The sequence below is a fragment of the Carex rostrata genome, chromosome 1 (assembly GCF_964058835.1).
Source record: "Carex rostrata chromosome 1, lpCarRost1.2, whole genome shotgun sequence".
NCBI classification, from domain to species: Eukaryota; Viridiplantae; Streptophyta; class Magnoliopsida; order Poales; family Cyperaceae; genus Carex; species Carex rostrata.
The window spans coordinates 17,259,648-17,278,337 of NC_135918.1; the positions used below are offsets into that span (position 1 = coordinate 17,259,648).

An 18,690-nucleotide genomic window follows, 5' to 3' on the forward strand; every position below is an offset into this window, starting at 1 on the left:
GAATTAAATGAAAATAAATTGGTAGACACGATAAGAAACCTGACAAGGGACACAATGTGAAATTATTAGATTGTCTCAAGTTACAACACCGCATTTTACAACACTAAAAATCAAATGGTGCTTAATTTGCTTTTAATCCATCTCCTCTGAAAATAAATTGTTGACTCTGAAATAGATATATTGGCAAAAGGGGGAATTTCATGTATATCCCTCAAAGTTTTAATATTATGTATTTATCTCTCTAAAATCAGTAATTACATATTTTTTCACCGAGAAGAAGGAAACAAAAAATTGTAACCAAAACATGGCATACGCTTTTTAAAAAAGACAAAAACACTAGCCTTAGAAGGAAAAATAGAAGAGTAAAATGAGAATAAATAGAAAGTTAATGTTATATATAATAAATTGACAATTATGTGAGCTTGTAAGGTTTTTTGAGAATAAATATGCAATTATTGATTTTGAAAAGATAAGTATGTAATGTTGAAAAAACTTCTCTACATAAAGGTGTTAGGTGTGGTTATCAACCAAAACACAGTATCCACCGCATATATTTCCAAGACCAAATTAAGTGATATCAGACCCACATAACTGAAAACTACAAAGTGGACCACCGCTGAGCTGGTGCATTAAATGCAGGAAATAAATCTGCTGCGATTTCAAAGAATTGCAGACTCCTGCAATTCCAGATTCCATGTTTTAGAATGCACGAATTTCAAGAATAATTGTTTTTCTGTGCGGATCTCAAAAGAGATGAAGGAGTGAATATGGAGTCGCAGGGTCCTGTGATTTTTTGGAATTGCAGCAGATTTATTTCCCTAAATGTCTGGTAAAACCATAAAAGCTACATCCGCCAACATTGTTAGATTAATTCAGAGTCGTTCATTGACAATATTAAAAGTCGTCGATGTCAATGTCCTTCCCTACATATATAAAATATGCAGCTAGCTAATCTTTGATAATGCACAAAATTATCAGTAAACTTCTCCCTTTCTCTCTCCAATTACTGAAATCAGAAAAAAAGTAGAATCCACACAGACCCACTTTCTTTCAGAAGATGGTAGAAAAAATAGCACTGGCCGGGCTTGGGTGGGTCGTGTCCCCTATTGTGAAAGATCTCGTCAACAAGAGCATCTCCTACCTAGGAAGCGACATCGCCAAAGGCCTCGAAGATTTGGAGACGGTTCTCCTGCCGCAGTTCGAGCTCACCATTGCAGCAGCGCAACACAGCCCCCATAATGCCAAGCTCACCAGGTGGCTGGCCCGTCTGAAGAATGCTTACTTTGACGCCGAGGCTATCCTCCATGAACTCGAGTACAAGCATCTCAAACGCAAGGCCAAAGGAAAGGACAAGAAGCTATTGGTACTGTTGACCTATTTATGACCTTTTGTTATTTTGTTTTATATTATATATTCAGTGAAATGATGAAATAGTAAAGAGAAGAAGAGTAGCAAAAATTTTCATACTATATTGATATTTTTCAACTTCCTTGGTGCCTGTTCGGATGATCACAATTTCATGGGAATTAAGTCGAATTTGGCTCAATTTTTTACTTTTTTCCCAACTGCTTTCGGATGGCCCGTTTCTTCCGAATGAGTTTCCACTTTTTTTTTCTCGAACCGTTTCCATCTTAGTTCATTTCTGTTCATTTCTGTTGGGAAAAATTCTGTTAGCTCAAAGTGAATATTTTTTTTCCATCCTTTCCTCTCCTCACACTTTTTCTGTACTCAGTGTCTGCCACTTTACTTTTCTCTCTCTCACACACACAACAAAAAGGAGCTTGTACTAAATTCTATTTCAATTGTATGACAAATCACATAGCTAGTGTCCGGACCAGGTTTTGTTTTTCTTTTACATATACAAATTATTTATAAATTCTTTGTACAAATCAAATGGTGTTGTACATAATTACATAATTATAGAAATACAAATTACACCTTTTTTTTACAAATTACATGCTTATGATCATCTATGTATAAAATTTTTTTGTACATAATTATTATTTGTACGTAATTGTTTTTGTGCATAATTATTTGTTCAAATCAATGGTTTGAATACGGTTGTACATAATTACATAATTATAGAAATTACAAATTACAAAATTTTTTTGGGTACAAATTACATGCTTATTGATCCTCTATATATTGAAATTACAAATAACATAATTATTTTTGTACAATTATTTTTTCTTATTTTAAATACATAATTTAAATAGAAATACATATTTTTAAAATAAAGCATGATTTCCCACAACTAATCCTACGATATAACCGAAAACTCATATTAACACATTTCTATAATTAATCCCATGCATACTATTATCTATGGATTCCCACTTTTTCAAAAGTGATTTCTCATCCCGTCAAATCCCATCCCGTATAATCCCGTGACAACCAAACACGCCCTTACATATTACAAATGATAACTCATCTATTTATAGGCTACATGATGCCTTTTACATATCCTAGAACATAAATAACATTAATCATGACACAATTATCAAATACAAGAATTGCACATTCCAACATGACCCTAGAAACCATGAACATTTAATATATTTAGAAAACCCAAAATATATTAACTCAAACATTTGACTAATTGACCAATTAATTAGTTTATTATTTCTCAAACTAAAACATTAATTTCAACAGATACGTCTCTCCTCTAAACCCATTATCAAACCTCTTGCGAAATTCGCCGCCCAGGTGGCAAAAAAGGCTTCTCTGTTGTCTTCTCAAAAGAGAAAGTTGTTGAATCGACTGAACAAGCTCAAGGAAATTGCAGCAGAAGCCAAGGATTTGCGTGATTTACTGGGAAACAATTCTGTAATAGTTGGTAATAACCGTCCTATCACCACTTTTCTCCTTGCTCACAAAGTTTTTGGTCGTGATGGAGAACGTGACCATATAATTAAATTTCTGTTGGATGATGGAGATCATGATGGAGATCGTTGCTCAGTTATTGCAATAACCGGCATGGGTGGAGCTGGCAAGACTACACTTGCACAGTATATTTATAATGATCCAAGGGTAAAGAAACACTTTCCTATCAAAATTTGGATCTGCATATCCCAAAACTTAGATATCACTGAGTGCACAAAGCAAATGATTGAGTGTGTCTCAGGAGGGGAATGCCCTCATATACACAATTTACACAATTTAAGTGTCCTACAAAACAAACTCCTAGAAATATTACCTGAATCTGACAATATCATCCTCGTACTAGATGATGTTTGGTATGATAAAAAAATAGGAAAAGATCAATGGGATGAGCTCTTAAAACCATTTGCTATTCGAGGAGCAAAATGTAAAATTTTGGTAACTAGTCGCTCATTATGTTCGTTTCCTAATGCATTACAACCTAGCAAACCTACTGAGTTGAGAGATTTAGCACTTGATGATTTCATATCACTTTTGAGATATCATTCAATTGATCGTTTGCAAATCAATAATGCCCAATTAAAGAATGATTTGAGTGATATTGTGGACCATATTGCCAAAAAAATGAGTAGATCGCCTTTGGCAGCAAAAGTTGTTGGTAACCAGCTGCATAAACAGCCAGATATCTCGTTTTGGCGAGCTACTCTAGAAAATGTCAACTTGAGCGACACTAGAGAGATTTTGATGTGGAGCTTTCATTGCTTCGATGTGCAATTACAACGATGCTTCTTATTTTATAGTGTTTTTCCCAAAGGTACAAGATTTTATGATGTAGTGCCTTATTGGGTGGCACTTGATTTTATCCAGCCCTCAGATGATAATAGAAATGTTGAAGATATAGGTTTGGAATACTTTGAAATAATGGTGGCAAACTCTATTTTTCACCCGGTGGATGAGACTCATAAATGGTATACCATGCATGATCTCTTTCACGATCTTGCAGAAAACCTCTCTGTTGGAGATTGCTTTAGGGTAACAAATGTTTGGAGAGAAATTCCTTCAACTGTGCAGCATGTATATATCAGAGTTAACAATGAAATTCTGAAAGAGAAACTATCTAGTATATGTAGTTTAAGTAACTTGCGTACCCTTATTTTGGGTAATCCATTTATTGATGATATTAGTGAAATATTTCCCAAGATATCTAAAGAAAAATTTACAAACTTGAGGGTATTAGAAGTATGGTCCAGGGGCTATAAAACACTGCCAAGAGGTCTAGGAGATGTTAGGAACTTACGCTTGCTAGATATATGGCATAGTTCAATTGAGGAGTTGCCAGATTCAATATTGCAGCTCTATCATCTTCAGTTTCTACTTTTACCCTCATGTGTAAAGACTCTTCCAACAAAATTGTGTAACTTGATCAAGTTGCGACACATTGTGCTGTATGATAGTGATTATAATAAGGTCAATACCTTACCTCCAGTACCTTACCTGGGCAAATTAACTTCACTCCAAAGTTTGGATGAATTCCATGTGAGAAAAGAGGAAGGATACGAGCTACAACAACTGGGATGTTTGAAGGAGATTGGTGGCTCTCTAAAAATAGTAAATCTAGAGAATGTTAGAGATAAAGAAGAAGCTATTCAGGCGAGGCTAATTGAAAAACCCAAACTTAAAAAGCTGGAGTTGGTGTGGGCTGAGTCAGCTGAAATTAATGACTTAGAAATAGAGGTTATTGAGGCCCTACAACCTCCAACAAACCTAGAGTGGCTTAGAATTGATGGGTATAGGGGATCGACATATCCAACCTGGCTGCAGGAAGGTTTCTTTATAGATAATGCAAAAGGTGTCAGATTTTACAATTGTAATGCTCTGACAATTCTTCCTCCAAATTTTCATCAATACCGTCATTGCTCTGAAATCGTTCTTGAAAATTTAGGGGCTTTGAGAGAATTATCTACTTTTCCAGAATGCCTTGCTACGTTATCGATCATTAAATGTCCGTGTTTGATTTTAATATGTGAGAATGAGTTGCGAGTAAATGAAAACCAGAGCATAATGGAAAGTGGATTTCTGAAATTTTCTCTTGATGGTAATACACATACACTTGATCATGAACTTAAAAGCTTTAAGCAAACGATCTCAGTAGAAAACTATGGAAAGGAGCTTCAAATTTTGGAAAGCGCTGTACAGGATAATGCATGGGAGCACTCCCGAAATGTAAATAGAGCTTGGTGGACTTGTCATGTGGAACGGATGAACTTTATTTTCAGAAGCAACACTCGAGCAAATAAATTGAAATTACCCTCCATGCTTCGCATCCTTCATCTTGGCTATTGTTGTATATCTGATGGAGCATTGTCGGATTGCCTGAGAGAAATGGTAACTCTTGAGGAACTATACCTATCAGGCATCATGACAATAACCAAACTTCCACCAATACAAGTCTTAGAATCTCTACAGAGCCTCCGAGTAGTAGAGATAAAAAGATGTTGGTATCTAAGATCACTCGGTGGTCTGCATGCAATCCCTCATCTCCAGCACTTTTGGGTAGAGGGGTGTTGGTGTGTCGACATGTTTAGAATGTATTTGCAACAATTGGACAAGTTCAAGCAATTTGTTCCAACAGTCAGTGACAATTCACCGCTGCCCCCCACTCTGCAGTCCCTTAAAATTGTATGTTGTGTAGTTCCTCAGGCTATTTTAAACAGCAATTTTCCATTCCTCCAGGATGTTGTAATTAACAATTGCGAATTGAAAGGATCCTTATCAATTCAGCAGCTAACCTCACTTAAATCATTGGCGCTTTATAAATGTCACGGACTTAGAGTCATTCAGGGCTTAGAATCTCGTCCTTTTATTAATAAGCTTGTGTTACTTCAACTTCCAGATCTTTCTGTAGAATCTGTTCTGGAGTCTTGGCAAGGTTGCCGAGAACTACTATCTATCAGTAGCTTGGCGATGTTGAACAAACTTTTATCATCCCAAGATTTTTTTGCTCCGCAAGTTTTGCATATAGAATATTGCGAAGAAGAAGAAATTTCATTTGAAAAATCTGATCACCTTCAATCTATCAAGACTCTTTCATTTTTCGTTTGCAAAACACAGTACCTACGAATAACTTTGAGTGACTTCTCTACGCTCAATTTTATACATTTTGAAAACTGTCCCGAAATATCAAGGTTGCCAGAACTGCCAGGATCAGTCCAAAGGATTAGAATAAGAGGTTGTCCAGTGTTAAGGGAAAGGTGTCAACCAAATGGTGCAGACTGGCACAAGATTCAATGCATACCACATAGAGTGATTGAATGATTTCAGAAGGGCTCCAACCTTTGTCCCCTTCTTGCAGTAGGTAATAGCTCTTTTCTCTCTGTTTTGTTTGTTTGTTTCTTTCTTTCTTTTTGCTCCCTTTTTCGTTTTTTTTTTTTTCCATTTATTTGTTTTTATTTTTCTCTATTCTTTGCATGATATTTGACTAAACATCATTTTTGTTTACATAACTTTTTCAGGAATAACATTAAATCTTTGGAAAAATTCTCAAAGGATGACCTGTTCAGCAATAACATTAGAATTAGGTAGGTACTTGATCGGAGTTTTTTACTGCTAAATTTCTAATTCGAGCATGCTTTTGTTTACTTGTTATGAATAAATCAAAATGCACGAGGTTTTAGTTTGAGTCCTAAATGCAAAAACACTAATTTAACTCAAAATTATTTAATATAATCTATTGGCCTCTCCTTTTTTCTTATGCTTTCAGTACATTAATGTTTTATGAATATGACAAATTGAATTTATATAGTATATACGATGGCAAAAACCAACAAAAAACTGAGGCAGTACCGATGCTGATGCAAATGCTGAAGAGGGGTTGCCTCAGAAAAAAGTGAAGCCCCATTGAATCCGGTAGGGAAAGGTATATTTTCTTTATGAGAAGGGATCCAATACCTCATTTTTTGATACGTCATCATACCTCATATTTTATATCTTCGTTTTCAAATTCCAAAATATTGATCCGAACCGCTCAATATGATATTTATACTAAAGTATGCCTAGGAATGAAATTTTATAATTTTTTGAAATTTTTTACTATTTTTTAAGATATGTACAAAATCACTGTTTTTGGACCGTTCAAAAAACAGTGATTTTTTACCTATTTTTAAGATATGTGCAAAATCACTCTTTTGGGGCCGTTCAAAAAATAGTGATTTTCTACCCATCTTAAAAAATAGTAAAAAAATTCAAAAATTATAAAATTTCATCTCCAATCATATTTTAGTATGGATATCATATTGAACAGTTCGGATCGACAATTTAGACTTTAAAAATGAAAATATAAAATATGAGGTGTGATAAGGTATGAAAGGCATGAGTCATTGGAACCCACCTCTTTTTATGAAGGAATTTAGCTAGCTAACATCCAAAATATAGCTGCTAGAACTTAATTATATACCTAGCTTAATTGTTGTAATTAGACATATACAAAATCTAGCATTTTACGAAAGCAACAAATGGCGACAATAGAATTGGACTATAAATATCCATGTAATGTTCATGTAATAGATCATAACAAATCAATAAAAGTTATTCTTCATTTCTCAAATCTTAACAGTATTTTTCTTTCGATTTACTGGGCATGAGCGATTTGGTAGCCCTAATGAAATATAACCCCATATGTTCCCACTAGTTTTAGTTGTTTATTTATCTGATTTTGTTCTTACCAAGAGTTTGAATTTTCTTTTCCGCTTTGATGTTGACCAGAAAAGGAATGCTTCTTCCAACGGCTAAATGCTCTTTCTAATGGCTCTTGAGCCTTATATCCATTATAATAGAACTTTGGTATGTATTGTAAACTTATGAGAAATTATATAATCAATGCAAATTTAATTTCTTTCAATTTCATCACAATTTCAAACAGTTATCTTCCTCATTTCTTCCTTCAGTTTTACTTAATTTATATCGGCTTTTGAGAAATTTGTGTGGGGCCTTGGTAATATTTTTGTTTTGTGTTTTAACTAGCACAAGACAAAGAGGCAGCCTCAAGGAACTCCAATAGTGATTCAAGGTATTTGCAATCCATTTTCTCGATTTTCTTATTAATCTGATTAAATTTTTAAGTTGTATTTTTCTCTGGTTGCTTACTCTTGCTGTCCCAGAACGAGAGAGCAGGATGAAGAAGAAAACAGCAGTCATGTCCCCAACCCACAGGAGACGTTGAAACCGACAGATAAATAATGTAAACTGCCACACCTATATGAACCGATCGTCCTCAAGCTGGTCGACCCGATTTGAAATTTAGTTGTCCTACAAGGTTATTTACTAAAATATGTCTGAGGAGTATCAAACAACAAAATAATTAGTCAAAGCATCTCAGAAGATCTGCTTATCTCCCTTTTCATTGCTAGTTCTTTGTATAGATTGACTGTTTCTAATTTTTTTTTTGTCATTTATGTTATAGGGGTTACGAACAAGACACCAGTTAAAATTAAAATTCAAGAGTGAGGATGAGAGACATCCAACACGTGTGTGTGATGCCATCATTCATCACCTCATTGGTTAACTCTTATTCTTTTTTTATAACATAGATTTCTCCAATTCTCAAACTTGTTTGACTGTTCATCATAGGATGGTATTGAAGTGATACAAGAATTTCATAAAATATAAACCAAAGTGCTGACTGTATTTTTTTCGATGTAGAATTGTAGATAAATCACAATTTGAGAAGGTTGTTATAGAGATTTTGGAGATCCAAGTAGATAAAGTTGCACGAGAAGAATCAGAGTCCTCGTCTCACTCTCAGGTGAATCTCTAATTCTCTAAAACTTGTTTTTCAATCGTATAATATTTGTGGCACCATATGCACATGATCTCTGATCTGTGTGTGTTGGAACTACAAACTGACACGTGTAGTTGGTGCCACACCAGATCTACAGGAGTAAATCGAGGAAGTGGATCAGGCCAAATATTTCTTGAAGATGAATCAAGACATGTATGCGCCCCTGGTGGAATCTACAGAATTGGTTGATTTCTCTATTATTGGATGGTGTTTAATTTCTACCAAAAATAGTTAGCTGGAGAATCTTTTCTGATTTTGTACATGTACAGGATGTGCTACCTCTAATGGGGCATGTAAGCTCTCTTTCTCTAAGAAAAAAAAATAAGAGAGAATTTTTCTGTGTTGTGTGAGTTGTAACTGAATTTCTTTGAGATGAAATAAAATATTGGGTGGGTGTGTGTGTACCGTGGAGTGCGCTATAGGCGATACCACGTTAAAATCTCTGTGTTTGCTTGATCACTTTTTCTGTGATGTTGTTATGAATTTTGTCAGTGTGCAGTGTTTCATATTAACATAATGCTGCTCACTCGAGAATGAAAGAAGAAAGAGACGAAACAGAAGAAAGTTTCAAAACCTCCCATAGTGATTTGGATAATTCTGGGAAGCCTGACTTTGTGTCAATTGTCAAATGATGATTTGTCTGAAGTTTTTAATTGGGACAACCAAGAGATGGAGCAAGAACAATTTGTGTTTTCAAACTCATTTCTGAAGGCTAAATAAGAATCGGGTTGCATCAGTTTTTGTTGGAAATAATACATTTGGGTACACTTAGCATAATCCAGACTCTGTATTTTTGCAAATTATACCCTTAGCTATTTTCTTTGCTTTCCTTTTCTTTTCTGATAAACAAACTGGTTCGTGTACTGTTGCTCTTTTTCTTTTCCATTAAAGCAACTGGCAAACAGCTAGTTACTTAGGCTAATAGATCCATTAATTATATTCTCTTTTTTTTATTTTTAGCATTATGGCATTATCCTTAAAGGCTAGTAAAGCCTTATATGATGTATCTATAGCTGTGATGTAGATATGTATTGTAAATTTATGATCAATACATCAATAAAACAATCAATTTAATTATCTCGCTAGCTGTTTTTAATAGTTTTTCCATTCACACCTAAACAAAGTTCTATTTTCTGATGCCGCCTCTTGTACTCTCTGTGTTTGGCCGATAACATGTTATCTAATGTGCTGTGTTCTTTCTATCTTACCCTCTCTCAAATAACTGGCCAAACAGGTTAAGTCTGATACTAATGTACATAGAATTACACACAAAGGATTGCACAAAAGGGATATATGTCCTGAAGAGGGATCCGGTAAGATATTATTCTCACATAAATACATGAGGAGTCACCAAAATGTGCACGTAGATGAGCGGCCGTTAGAGTGCCCTTGGAAAGGTTGCGAGATGAGGTTCAAGTGGATGTGGACCCGCACCAAGCATATAAGAGAAAGACTGGCCATTCGGCAAAGAAGTAAAATTAGTAGTAGTAGTAGTAGTGTTGTTGTTAGTGAGAGTTTATGTAAATCGAGTATAATAGATTCTCTGTAGGATTTGGAGCTTGGTTTTGTTTTGTTGAAATTTAGTATCCTTATCAAACTTAAAATGGATCTTGTTTGCCATGTAGGAACAGCAAACTTAGTTCCTTTGGAAAAGAACTTGTTTTAAAGTACTAGAAAAGAACTGAATGCACTAGTACAAAAAACCCCTTCACCGACCCTTAATCACTGACTGTTTTAAGCAAAGCATCAGTGTTGCTCATACTACACTGACTCTTTTATTAAATAACAGTCAGCGTTGTTCTTCAACACTGACGCTTTATAAACAGTCAGTGTTGGTACTCAACAGTGACTGTTTTTCAAAAAACAGTCAGTGTTGCACACCAACACTGACTGTTTTTCAAGCGCCAGTGTTGAGTACCAATACTGATGCTTTAAAAACAGTCAGTGTTGGTACTCAACACTGACGGTTTATGAAAACAGTCAGTGTTGGTACTCAACACCGACGGTTTATAAAAACAGTCAGTGTTGAGTACTAACACTGACTGTTTTGTTTTTAATTTTCGGAACCGTCGGTGATTTTTGCCAACACTGACTCTTGTGGAGCCGTCGGTGATTTTTGATGAGCCGCACTGTAAATTTCATTTCGCGGGTTTGTAACTCAAAATTTCGATCAGCCGCGAAGCACATGTACAACCTATTGATTTTCATTCTAAAAACGCCGAAGCATATATACAACTCTAAATTTCCAGCTTCTTTGCTCTCCGCCTCAGCTTCTCAAGAAACGGTAAGGAACTCCGCCTAAGCTTCAGCTTCCCTTGCTCTCCGCCTTGCTCTTCGCCTTGCTCTCCGCCTTGCTGTCTCTCCCCCGCCTCAGCCTCCCTCGCCCCAAGCTCAAACCCTACCCCGCCTCAACCTCCCTCGCCCCGAGCTCAAACCCTACCCCGCCTCAACCTCCCTCGCCCCGAGCACAAGCCCTACCCTGCCACAGCCTCCCTCTCCCCGAGCACATACTAGGCCCTATCCCGCCTCACCTCTGGATACATGAGTACTAAGCATGCAGTTGTGCTCTTCAACCGATATTCAACTACACGTTAACTCTGAGCTTCTCAAGGTAATTAATTTCATTAATTGACAGGGCGTGGGGACAAGAAAGTAATTACAAACACTAATTTGGTCTGATTTCCCATTTTTCCCTTTGGATACTGGTACTGGTTTCATTGGGTCATGGGTACTGTTTTCTTCTAGCCACTGGTACGGCTACTGGGGTTTGCGATTTGCCTTCACTGTTACAGGCATACTGTCCCTTTTACTGTCCCTGTCTTTTAGAAGTCAATGGCTTAACTTGAGAGGGACTGAGAGTGCTTTTACTGTCCCTTTTACTGTCCCTTTTGCTGGATTTTAGTTCAACCCAAAAATCTGTCAAATTTTCTAGGAATCAACCTAAATTGGCCACTATAATATAGTGAGGGACTGAGAGTGCTAGTTAAGAAAATTGGCCACTATAATCAATGTATTTTTTTGTTAAGAAAATTGGCCACTGTAATCATGATTATTCATTTTTCAGATAGGTTGTCGTAGGTTATTTCGGTATTTCATTCAGTACCAGCCATTAAATATGAAAATAAGTTTCAATTGTTCAGATATTATTCCACCATATTCACTCTAATAGATGGTCATTTTTAGAATTCTACGTTATATAATTTTGTATTCTATCTTTTTTATTGTACTTGAGGCAGAAATTGGCATGGCTCACAGAATCCATTGCTGACCTTCTAGAAGAGGGTGGTGAGCGGGATCCAAAGATCCTTGAACAGGTTTGACCTTCTGCTTTGACACATTGTGAAATAATAATAAATTTTAATTTTTTGAGGTTTACAGTTTATGTGAATTAATGGTACAATAAAATTTTGGCATTGACTTTGTGATTTCTGCTTGTTGAATTGTTAAATTAGGTACCAAGCTTCCAAGGATGACCTTGCTGTTTATGCAATTCTGAACTCGGCTCCCTCTTACTAGTATGTCAATGTTGCTAGGTGGTACAGCCACATTGATGCCCTTATCAGATTGACGTACTGGCATAATTTTTTTTTATATAAAATTTTACCAGAATTTAGAGGTACTTGTTGGTTTTTAAGTCAATTTAAGTCAATAATGAAATTAATATGCTGATTTTATATCATCAGCTCTTATAACAAATGCTTGTCAATTCATGTAGAACACCAAAGGTGAGAGTTGTTAATTGCAATTTAGCATTGACACTTTTAATAAATTGATCCTGATTATAATTTATCACACCAAAGGTGAGATCGCTCTTGGTGTTGTTTGCATTGACATAGATGTTCTTTTAATTTTTTTTTTTCTTGGTACTTAGGGGATGAGTTTCTTTGTTTTGAGTTGTAATAGCTGGTAAAATGACTATATCACTACTAATTTATAATCCTTTTTTACCAAAAAAAAAATGTGTTTCGGGTATGCAATATTATTTAGAGAGGCTATCTCGAAGGTGTTGAGAACAAAGATATCAGTGTGTTGCTTCTACATGGACAACAAATTTTGGAATTATGAGGGGTTTACATACCTGCTGTTTAAGGATTACGATAGCCTTTAAATGAATTTTAGCGGATCTTTTATATTTAGAATCAAATATATATATTCAAAATGGATGCAAGCCTATGGTCATTTGAATGAAAAAAAAAAAAATCTTATGAATGTTTACAAGGTCTGTCATGATTTATATGTAATGGGATACAATTATTGATTTATGAGATTATAATTACTTGAGATTAATTATTGTGATTTAATAATATCAATTCCCACTGCATCGTGTGGGCACTTGACTAGTTTGCAATTACAAATCAATTGCACCAATGGAGATCGGGGTTGTATGATTCAAAATTAATGGAGACATCTATTGGTAATTATGACCCTTCATCACCCATCATCACCCATCAAACGATTCATATCAGCAGATGATGAAATTTATGATTTTTGTACAGCAAATAATATGAATAAATTCCAAAAAAAAATATTTCCTACTTTTATACATAACTTGTGACCAAATAATGTTTGTAATTATCAATTTTATATAATTTCATCAATATTTGTTCAAACAAATTGAGCTAATAACTGTGGACCGTTCATTTTCTTATGAATAATCAACGGGTGATCTGCAATCAAATAATTCCTAATTTATTTTTAAATGATCATGTTAGTACCAGGAACCTTAAAAACAAAAAATAATTGGAGTTCCAACAATTGTAAGCTTCAATCCAATGTGTAATGTTTATAGCCTTACGATCTCGTTATATTCCGTTGCTTGGATGGATGTGTAAATGAACATCAAATTAGATCAAACTCACCGACAATGAATTTAATGGAACACTCTTTGATCTGAACGGTTCCGATCAACCAACGGACGACGTTTGTCTTTGTTCCTTCATTATCTCATCCAACAAGAGTTGATGTTCTATAGTCTTTGATGTTTGACACAAGTCCTTGATACAACATGCATGCACAACTATATAATTTAATTTGTCAAAATTATTTAATAATGCAAAAAAAATGTTCTAACATTATCTTTTAGTATAAAATTTATCAATATGTACACTTATATGTAGAATGATTTATATGTATAGCTCACAAACAATATTATATTCAGCAGTAAAAATCACCGACGGCTATAAAAAACAGTCAGTGTTAACATCCAACACTGACTGTTTTTTTTAAAACAGTCAGTATTAGCAACCAACACTGACTGTTTTAAAAAAAAACAGTCAGTATTACAACTCAACACTGACTGTTTTGCATAGCCGTCGGTGATTTACATCCAACACTGACGGTTTTGTATACCCGTCGGTGATTTACATCCAACACTGACGGTTTTGTATACCCGTCGGTGATTTACATCCAACACTGACGGTTTTGTATACCCGTCGGTGATTTACATCCAACGCTGACAGTTTTGTATACCCGTCGGTGATTTACATCCGCTCTCAAAATTTTATTTCCCCGTCAATTTGCGCCATTTCCCTTCTTTTTTGTCCAAAAATTTTCATTTCCCCCGCCCTCCTCTATCCCTCTTTTGTGATACCGCACTAGATCTGACGCGCTCCCATTCTCCTCCTCCTCTCCACCGATCATCTCCTCCTCTCCACCGACCATTCTCCTCCTCCTTCTCTTAGGCTACTATCTCTGTCGCCGCCTCCGCCATCAGATCGCCTCTCTCCTCCGCCTCTTCACCCATCGGCGCCTCTCCTCCCATCCTAGCGCGTCCTCCACTCTTCACCGATTCTCTCCTCCGCCTCTTCACCCATTGGTGCCTCTTCACCCATCGACGCTGCTAGCTTGATGCTTCTGAGTTCTGATCAATAGTGCCACGAAGCCAAACGTGAGTGTGTTTTCTTTCTTTTTCCACTTCTAAAGCATTTTTTAAATCATAACCTAAAAAGTCAATCCATCTACCTAGGCTGAAATTAACCTTAATAGACTTGATTCTGGTAAATTATTCACTGTGGTTTACCGTTTGTTGTGCATCCTTGAAGATACGAGCTTTGCTTTTTAGTTTATTTTGTCTCTCTTGTGTGTCTACCACTGTTATCCATTTGTTTGGGGGCAGAATGGACTTCTGGTTTGGATGCAGATTTCATTTTTTTATTTACTTTTGCATTCTGCTAAGGGTAGCTAATGTCATGATTATTCATTTTCTTGTTTCAGGTGTTTACCTCTTGGTCATATACCATGAGTATGGTTCTCTTTACTGATTTTTTGTTCACTGTTATTCCATATTGTACTGTCATATTGAGAAATTAGTAAGCAACATTCTAATAAAGCACAAGCATAAGAGGCTTCTTCTATTAAATAAATTCATTCAAGAATACAAATAAAAAAATGTTATCTTCTTGTCGTTTTTCTTTTTGTTAGCAATGTCACCCTGTTTTAACAAACAAAATTGAACAAAATCCCGCTCTATAATCAGTGCTTAGTGCTTGATGAAACCCTTTGTCAGAATCAGTCACTTTTGCTGGTCATGATTTTCCAAAGAAAGTTGATTTGCATTCTGGTTGATAACAATTACTTATTTGAGGCTTATGTTCAACAATCGACGCTTAATTGAGGTTTACTTTCGAGTTATATACAAAGGCTTTTCTTGCTTTTAAATTCTCTTCTTTTTGTTTTTTTAGGTGGGTTGATGAGGTAATTCCTGATGCTTCATGGGTTGTCACAAAGGAGATCATTGACAAGCATAAAATTTGTTATGTTGCTCATGATGCACTCCCGTATGTTTATGTTCCATTAATAGCTATCATTTTTTTGTTAGATAATAAGACATCTCTTATTAGATAATAATTTTATATATCAAATCTTTTTAACTTGCTTCATGTTTCTCATTTTGCCCTCCTTTGATATGCTGATGTAAGTGGTGCTGGAAATGATGTCTATGAATTTGTATACTCTCTCTCTCTCTCTTTTCTTTTATTGTAATGAATAAATGACTTGTGATTTTCAAGTTTTATTAACAATAATAAAATTTGGCTTCTCTTACAGGTGAAGAAGATTGGTAAATTCATGGAAACTAAAAGGACAGATGGGGTTTCCACATCAGATCTCATAATGAGAATCTTAAAGGATTACAATCAATATATAATGCGAAATCTGGCACGTGGTTATACAAGAAAAGATTTAGGTGTCAGCTATGTCAAGGCATGTTAAATAATCAACTTTGATTCTATCTTTCTTAATGGTGAAATGAATTTTATTTAATGGGTAGATAAAATTGAGGGCTGTACGTTTCGTTTGTACCTTTAGTGCTTTAAAAAAGTTTAAGGGCCTGTAGTGCTTTAAAAAAGTTTAAGGGCATTTTTTTTAATTGTTTTAGCTGAAATTCAGTTGAACTTACATAGCATCATAACTCTAGGTGAATTAATTACTAATTAATTGCTATTTTTATTAACATATTTTAGGGGTAGAGAGAACAGCAACATAGTAAGAGATAAAGGCATACAAAAACTTAGCCTTGCGACTTCACCCGAATATGAAACCCAGGAGATGAGGTACTTTATTTGATAACTGCACATACTTTATTTAAGTGGTTTTGCCAATTTTTAGAATTTTTAGAAATGCAGAACAGCACTTAACAGTGCTTGAAAGACGGGCAGATTTGGTAATTAAGCAGTTTTTGTATTTTGAGAATGTGAAAATTAAAAATGCTTAATAAATACTTAGAAAATCCTAAAAATATAAATTTTTTGGTCTAATTGTGTGTTTTGAAGTCCTTTATTTGACTGTATCCTTGATTTTGTCATTTGGTCCCTGTAGCTGATTGTTCTATTCAGTTTTCTGATGCTGGTCATTTTGTGCATCTCTTGTACCAGTTGAGTGCCTCACTTGGTTCATTTGTTCTTTTGACTGGTACAACACCTGACATTGACTGGTACACATGTTGTAAGTCTGGTTGTTATGCTAACAAGTCCCTTTTAATTTATTTACATCATTTTAGATATGACAGAGAGCTTTTAATTGTGAAAATCACTGTTTTTGAAGATAAAATTCATAAGCAAATGCTCTGTCAGTCTGAGATTATGCAAGATAGTCCTTGTCATTTCTTTTATTAAATACTTGTTTAGGTATGCACTGCAAGAAAAGAATGTGACATTGATGACATCTTGAACTATAGAGCATGTGCAGAGAAACAGTTGCAGGTTCTCTCTGTCTTCAATTTTGGTGGAGGACCATTTAGTTTTTTGAGATAACATACAGTACCATATTGTTTTATCTTAGGTGGGATTAAGAATGATGTGTAGGTTAGGTGTGCTTGGTTTTTTTTGGTGAATGAATCTATTATGTTGTGTGTCTTTTGGTGAATGAATATATTATGTTGTCTAAATTATTTGTATGATACATTGTTTAACATCAATAAATGTTAAATAGTAATATATGGCTAGCAAGAATATGGAGGCTAGCCCAAATATAAACAGAACCATGCCGAAATTTTTATATCAACACTGACGGTTATAAAGCTAATAACGACTGTTTTTAATATATATATACTGACATTTTTAACATCAACACCGACTCTTTTTCAAGCGTCAGTGTTGAACCCAACACTGACGGTTTTTTAAGCGTCGGTGTTGAATACCAACACTGACGGTTTTTTAAGCGTCGGTGTTGAACGCCAACACTGACGGTTTTTTAAGCGTCGGTGTTAAACACCAACACCGACGCTTAAAAAACCGTCAGTGTTAGTGTTCAACACCGACGCTTAAAAAACCGTCAGTGTTAAACACCAACACTGACGCTCTAAAAACAGTCAGTGTTGTGCTTAACACTGACTCTTTTTCAAGCGTCGGTAAAAGGTAACCTTCACTGGCACCGGCTTTACTGATGTCGCTATAACAGTCGGTGTAGGGGTATTTTAACAGTCGGTGAATGGGTTTTTTGTACTAGTGATGTTGATGTATTATCGAGTTTGGCTAATATAACATCAGTGTTATTTTAGCATATATAACACCAACTCTAAAATCTATCAAATCAACTTCAAACGACTAATCCAAACCTTTCAAACCAATGTACTTTATGAGTGATGCGTTTACATGCAAAATTTATAACTTTTCAAACTTATTTAGTATCAAGTCAAGCGGTCAAATGTGTGAGTTTTTAAGTTAATTTTAATGCATTTATTTTTTTAATATTTTTACCGCTTGATTTGATACTAAAATAACTCAAAAGTATAAAAAATTTGCATGTAAACGCATCACTCATAAAGTAAATTGGTTTGAACGGTTTGGATTAGTTGTTTGAAGTCGATTCGATAAGTTTTGGAGTTAGTGTTATATATGCTAAAATAACACTGATGTTATATTACCCAAACTCTGTATTATCAGATCGATGTTTTCCAACTCCAATTTATTCATCTCTACCAGTTACATTGTTAACATTAATTTGTCATGACTCATGAAGCATTTTGTTTGTTTTTTTGCTGCTTGTTCCATTTTTTTTACTTCATCTATGTTTTGTTTTTGTTTTAATATTTGTAATTATTCATGCTATTAACTGAGAGAATCACATTTCTTTCAAATCAAAGTTAACTAAATTATTGGCCTCCTTTTCTCCTATCTGCGGTCAAAGCATGGCGTCAGGATCCTCTAAAATTAACTCAAATTTAATTTGAGTTTAGATTCGGACCGTCCGTTCAGAATCTGGGTCAATTGGAATGCACAAGATCTCTTTAATATTTGTGCTAAATCAAATTGGACGGTCCGGATCTAAAACTCAAAATTTGATCAAGCATGCGTCTAATAGCATGGCCTAAGCTTCCAAGAGCAACAATTAATAGGCTTTGTAACCAGCTTTTAGTCGGAAAAATTCGTTTGTCCACGACTAATCGGTCAATTAATTGGCTTAAATGGTAATTTTTTATAACACTGGTCTTCATGGAATCCTCTGGCGTATAAGTTCACCTCCATAGTTTGCAAAAA

The 18,690-nt window shown here is 35.1% G+C and overlaps 2 protein-coding genes and 1 long non-coding RNA gene across 7 annotated transcripts; all 3 read left to right on the forward strand.

Moving 5' to 3' along the window:
• The first annotated feature begins 974 nt into the window (after nt 1-974).
• LOC144561673 (disease resistance protein RGA2-like) lies at nt 975-8,840 on the forward strand. 4 transcript variants are annotated; one of them, XM_078310704.1, is made up of 10 exons: nt 975-1,363; nt 2,653-6,235; nt 6,393-6,458; nt 6,683-6,796; nt 7,642-7,719; nt 7,900-7,945; nt 8,037-8,191; nt 8,339-8,435; nt 8,578-8,680; nt 8,806-8,840. In XM_078310704.1, exons 1-2 carry the CDS (start codon nt 1,058-1,060, stop codon nt 6,193-6,195), a joined length of 3,849 nt encoding a protein of 1,282 aa, XP_078166830.1. In that variant the 5' UTR covers nt 975-1,057; the 3' UTR covers nt 6,196-6,235; nt 6,393-6,458; nt 6,683-6,796; nt 7,642-7,719; nt 7,900-7,945; nt 8,037-8,191; nt 8,339-8,435; nt 8,578-8,680; nt 8,806-8,840. The 4 variants fall into 4 exon arrangements, with proteins under 4 accessions (XP_078166830.1, XP_078166838.1, XP_078166858.1 ...); XM_078310712.1 differs by having other exon boundaries at nt 6,683-6,786; XM_078310732.1 differs by lacking the exon at nt 8,037-8,191.
• A 2,061-nt stretch (nt 8,841-10,901) lies between these two features.
• On the forward strand, nt 10,902-12,909 carry LOC144561775 (uncharacterized). Its single transcript, XR_013513919.1, has 3 exons — nt 10,902-11,327; nt 11,953-12,030; nt 12,169-12,909. It is a non-coding gene; the product is annotated as an uncharacterized LOC144561775 (long non-coding RNA).
• Nucleotides 12,910-14,317: 1,408 nt separating this feature from the next.
• Nucleotides 14,318-17,148, forward strand: LOC144561762 (choline-phosphate cytidylyltransferase 2-like). Of its 2 annotated transcripts, none has more exons than XR_013513918.1 (5): nt 14,318-14,603; nt 15,397-15,492; nt 15,634-15,661; nt 15,761-16,266; nt 16,840-17,148. XR_013513918.1 is itself a non-coding variant. In XM_078310859.1 (5 exons), exons 1-4 carry the CDS (start codon nt 14,905-14,907, stop codon nt 15,923-15,925), a joined length of 342 nt encoding a protein of 113 aa, XP_078166985.1. In that variant the 5' UTR covers nt 14,868-14,904; the 3' UTR covers nt 15,926-16,266; nt 16,840-17,148. The 2 variants fall into 2 exon arrangements, 1 of the variants encoding a protein (XP_078166985.1); XM_078310859.1 differs by lacking the exon at nt 14,318-14,603 and adding an exon at nt 14,868-14,957.
• Nucleotides 17,149-18,690: the final 1,542 nt, after the last annotated feature.

Bases quoted from the DNA above. Each gene is read 5' to 3' on its own strand.
- LOC144561673 (XM_078310704.1), top strand. From the start codon at position 1,058: ATGGTAGAAAAAATAGCACTGGCCGGGCTTGGGTGGGTCGTGTCCCCT. The intron at 1,364-2,652 runs GTACTGTTGACC...TAATTTCAACAG, and splicing joins GAAAGGACAAGAAGCTATTG to ATACGTCTCTCCTCTAAACC.
- LOC144561762 (XM_078310859.1), top strand. From the start codon at position 14,905: ATGATTATTCATTTTCTTGTTTCAGGTGTTTACCTCTTGGTCATATAC. The intron at 15,493-15,633 runs GTATGTTTATGT...TGCTGATGTAAG, and splicing joins GTTGCTCATGATGCACTCCC to TGGTGCTGGAAATGATGTCT. The intron at 15,662-15,760 runs GTATACTCTCTC...CTTCTCTTACAG, and splicing joins GAAATGATGTCTATGAATTT to GTGAAGAAGATTGGTAAATT.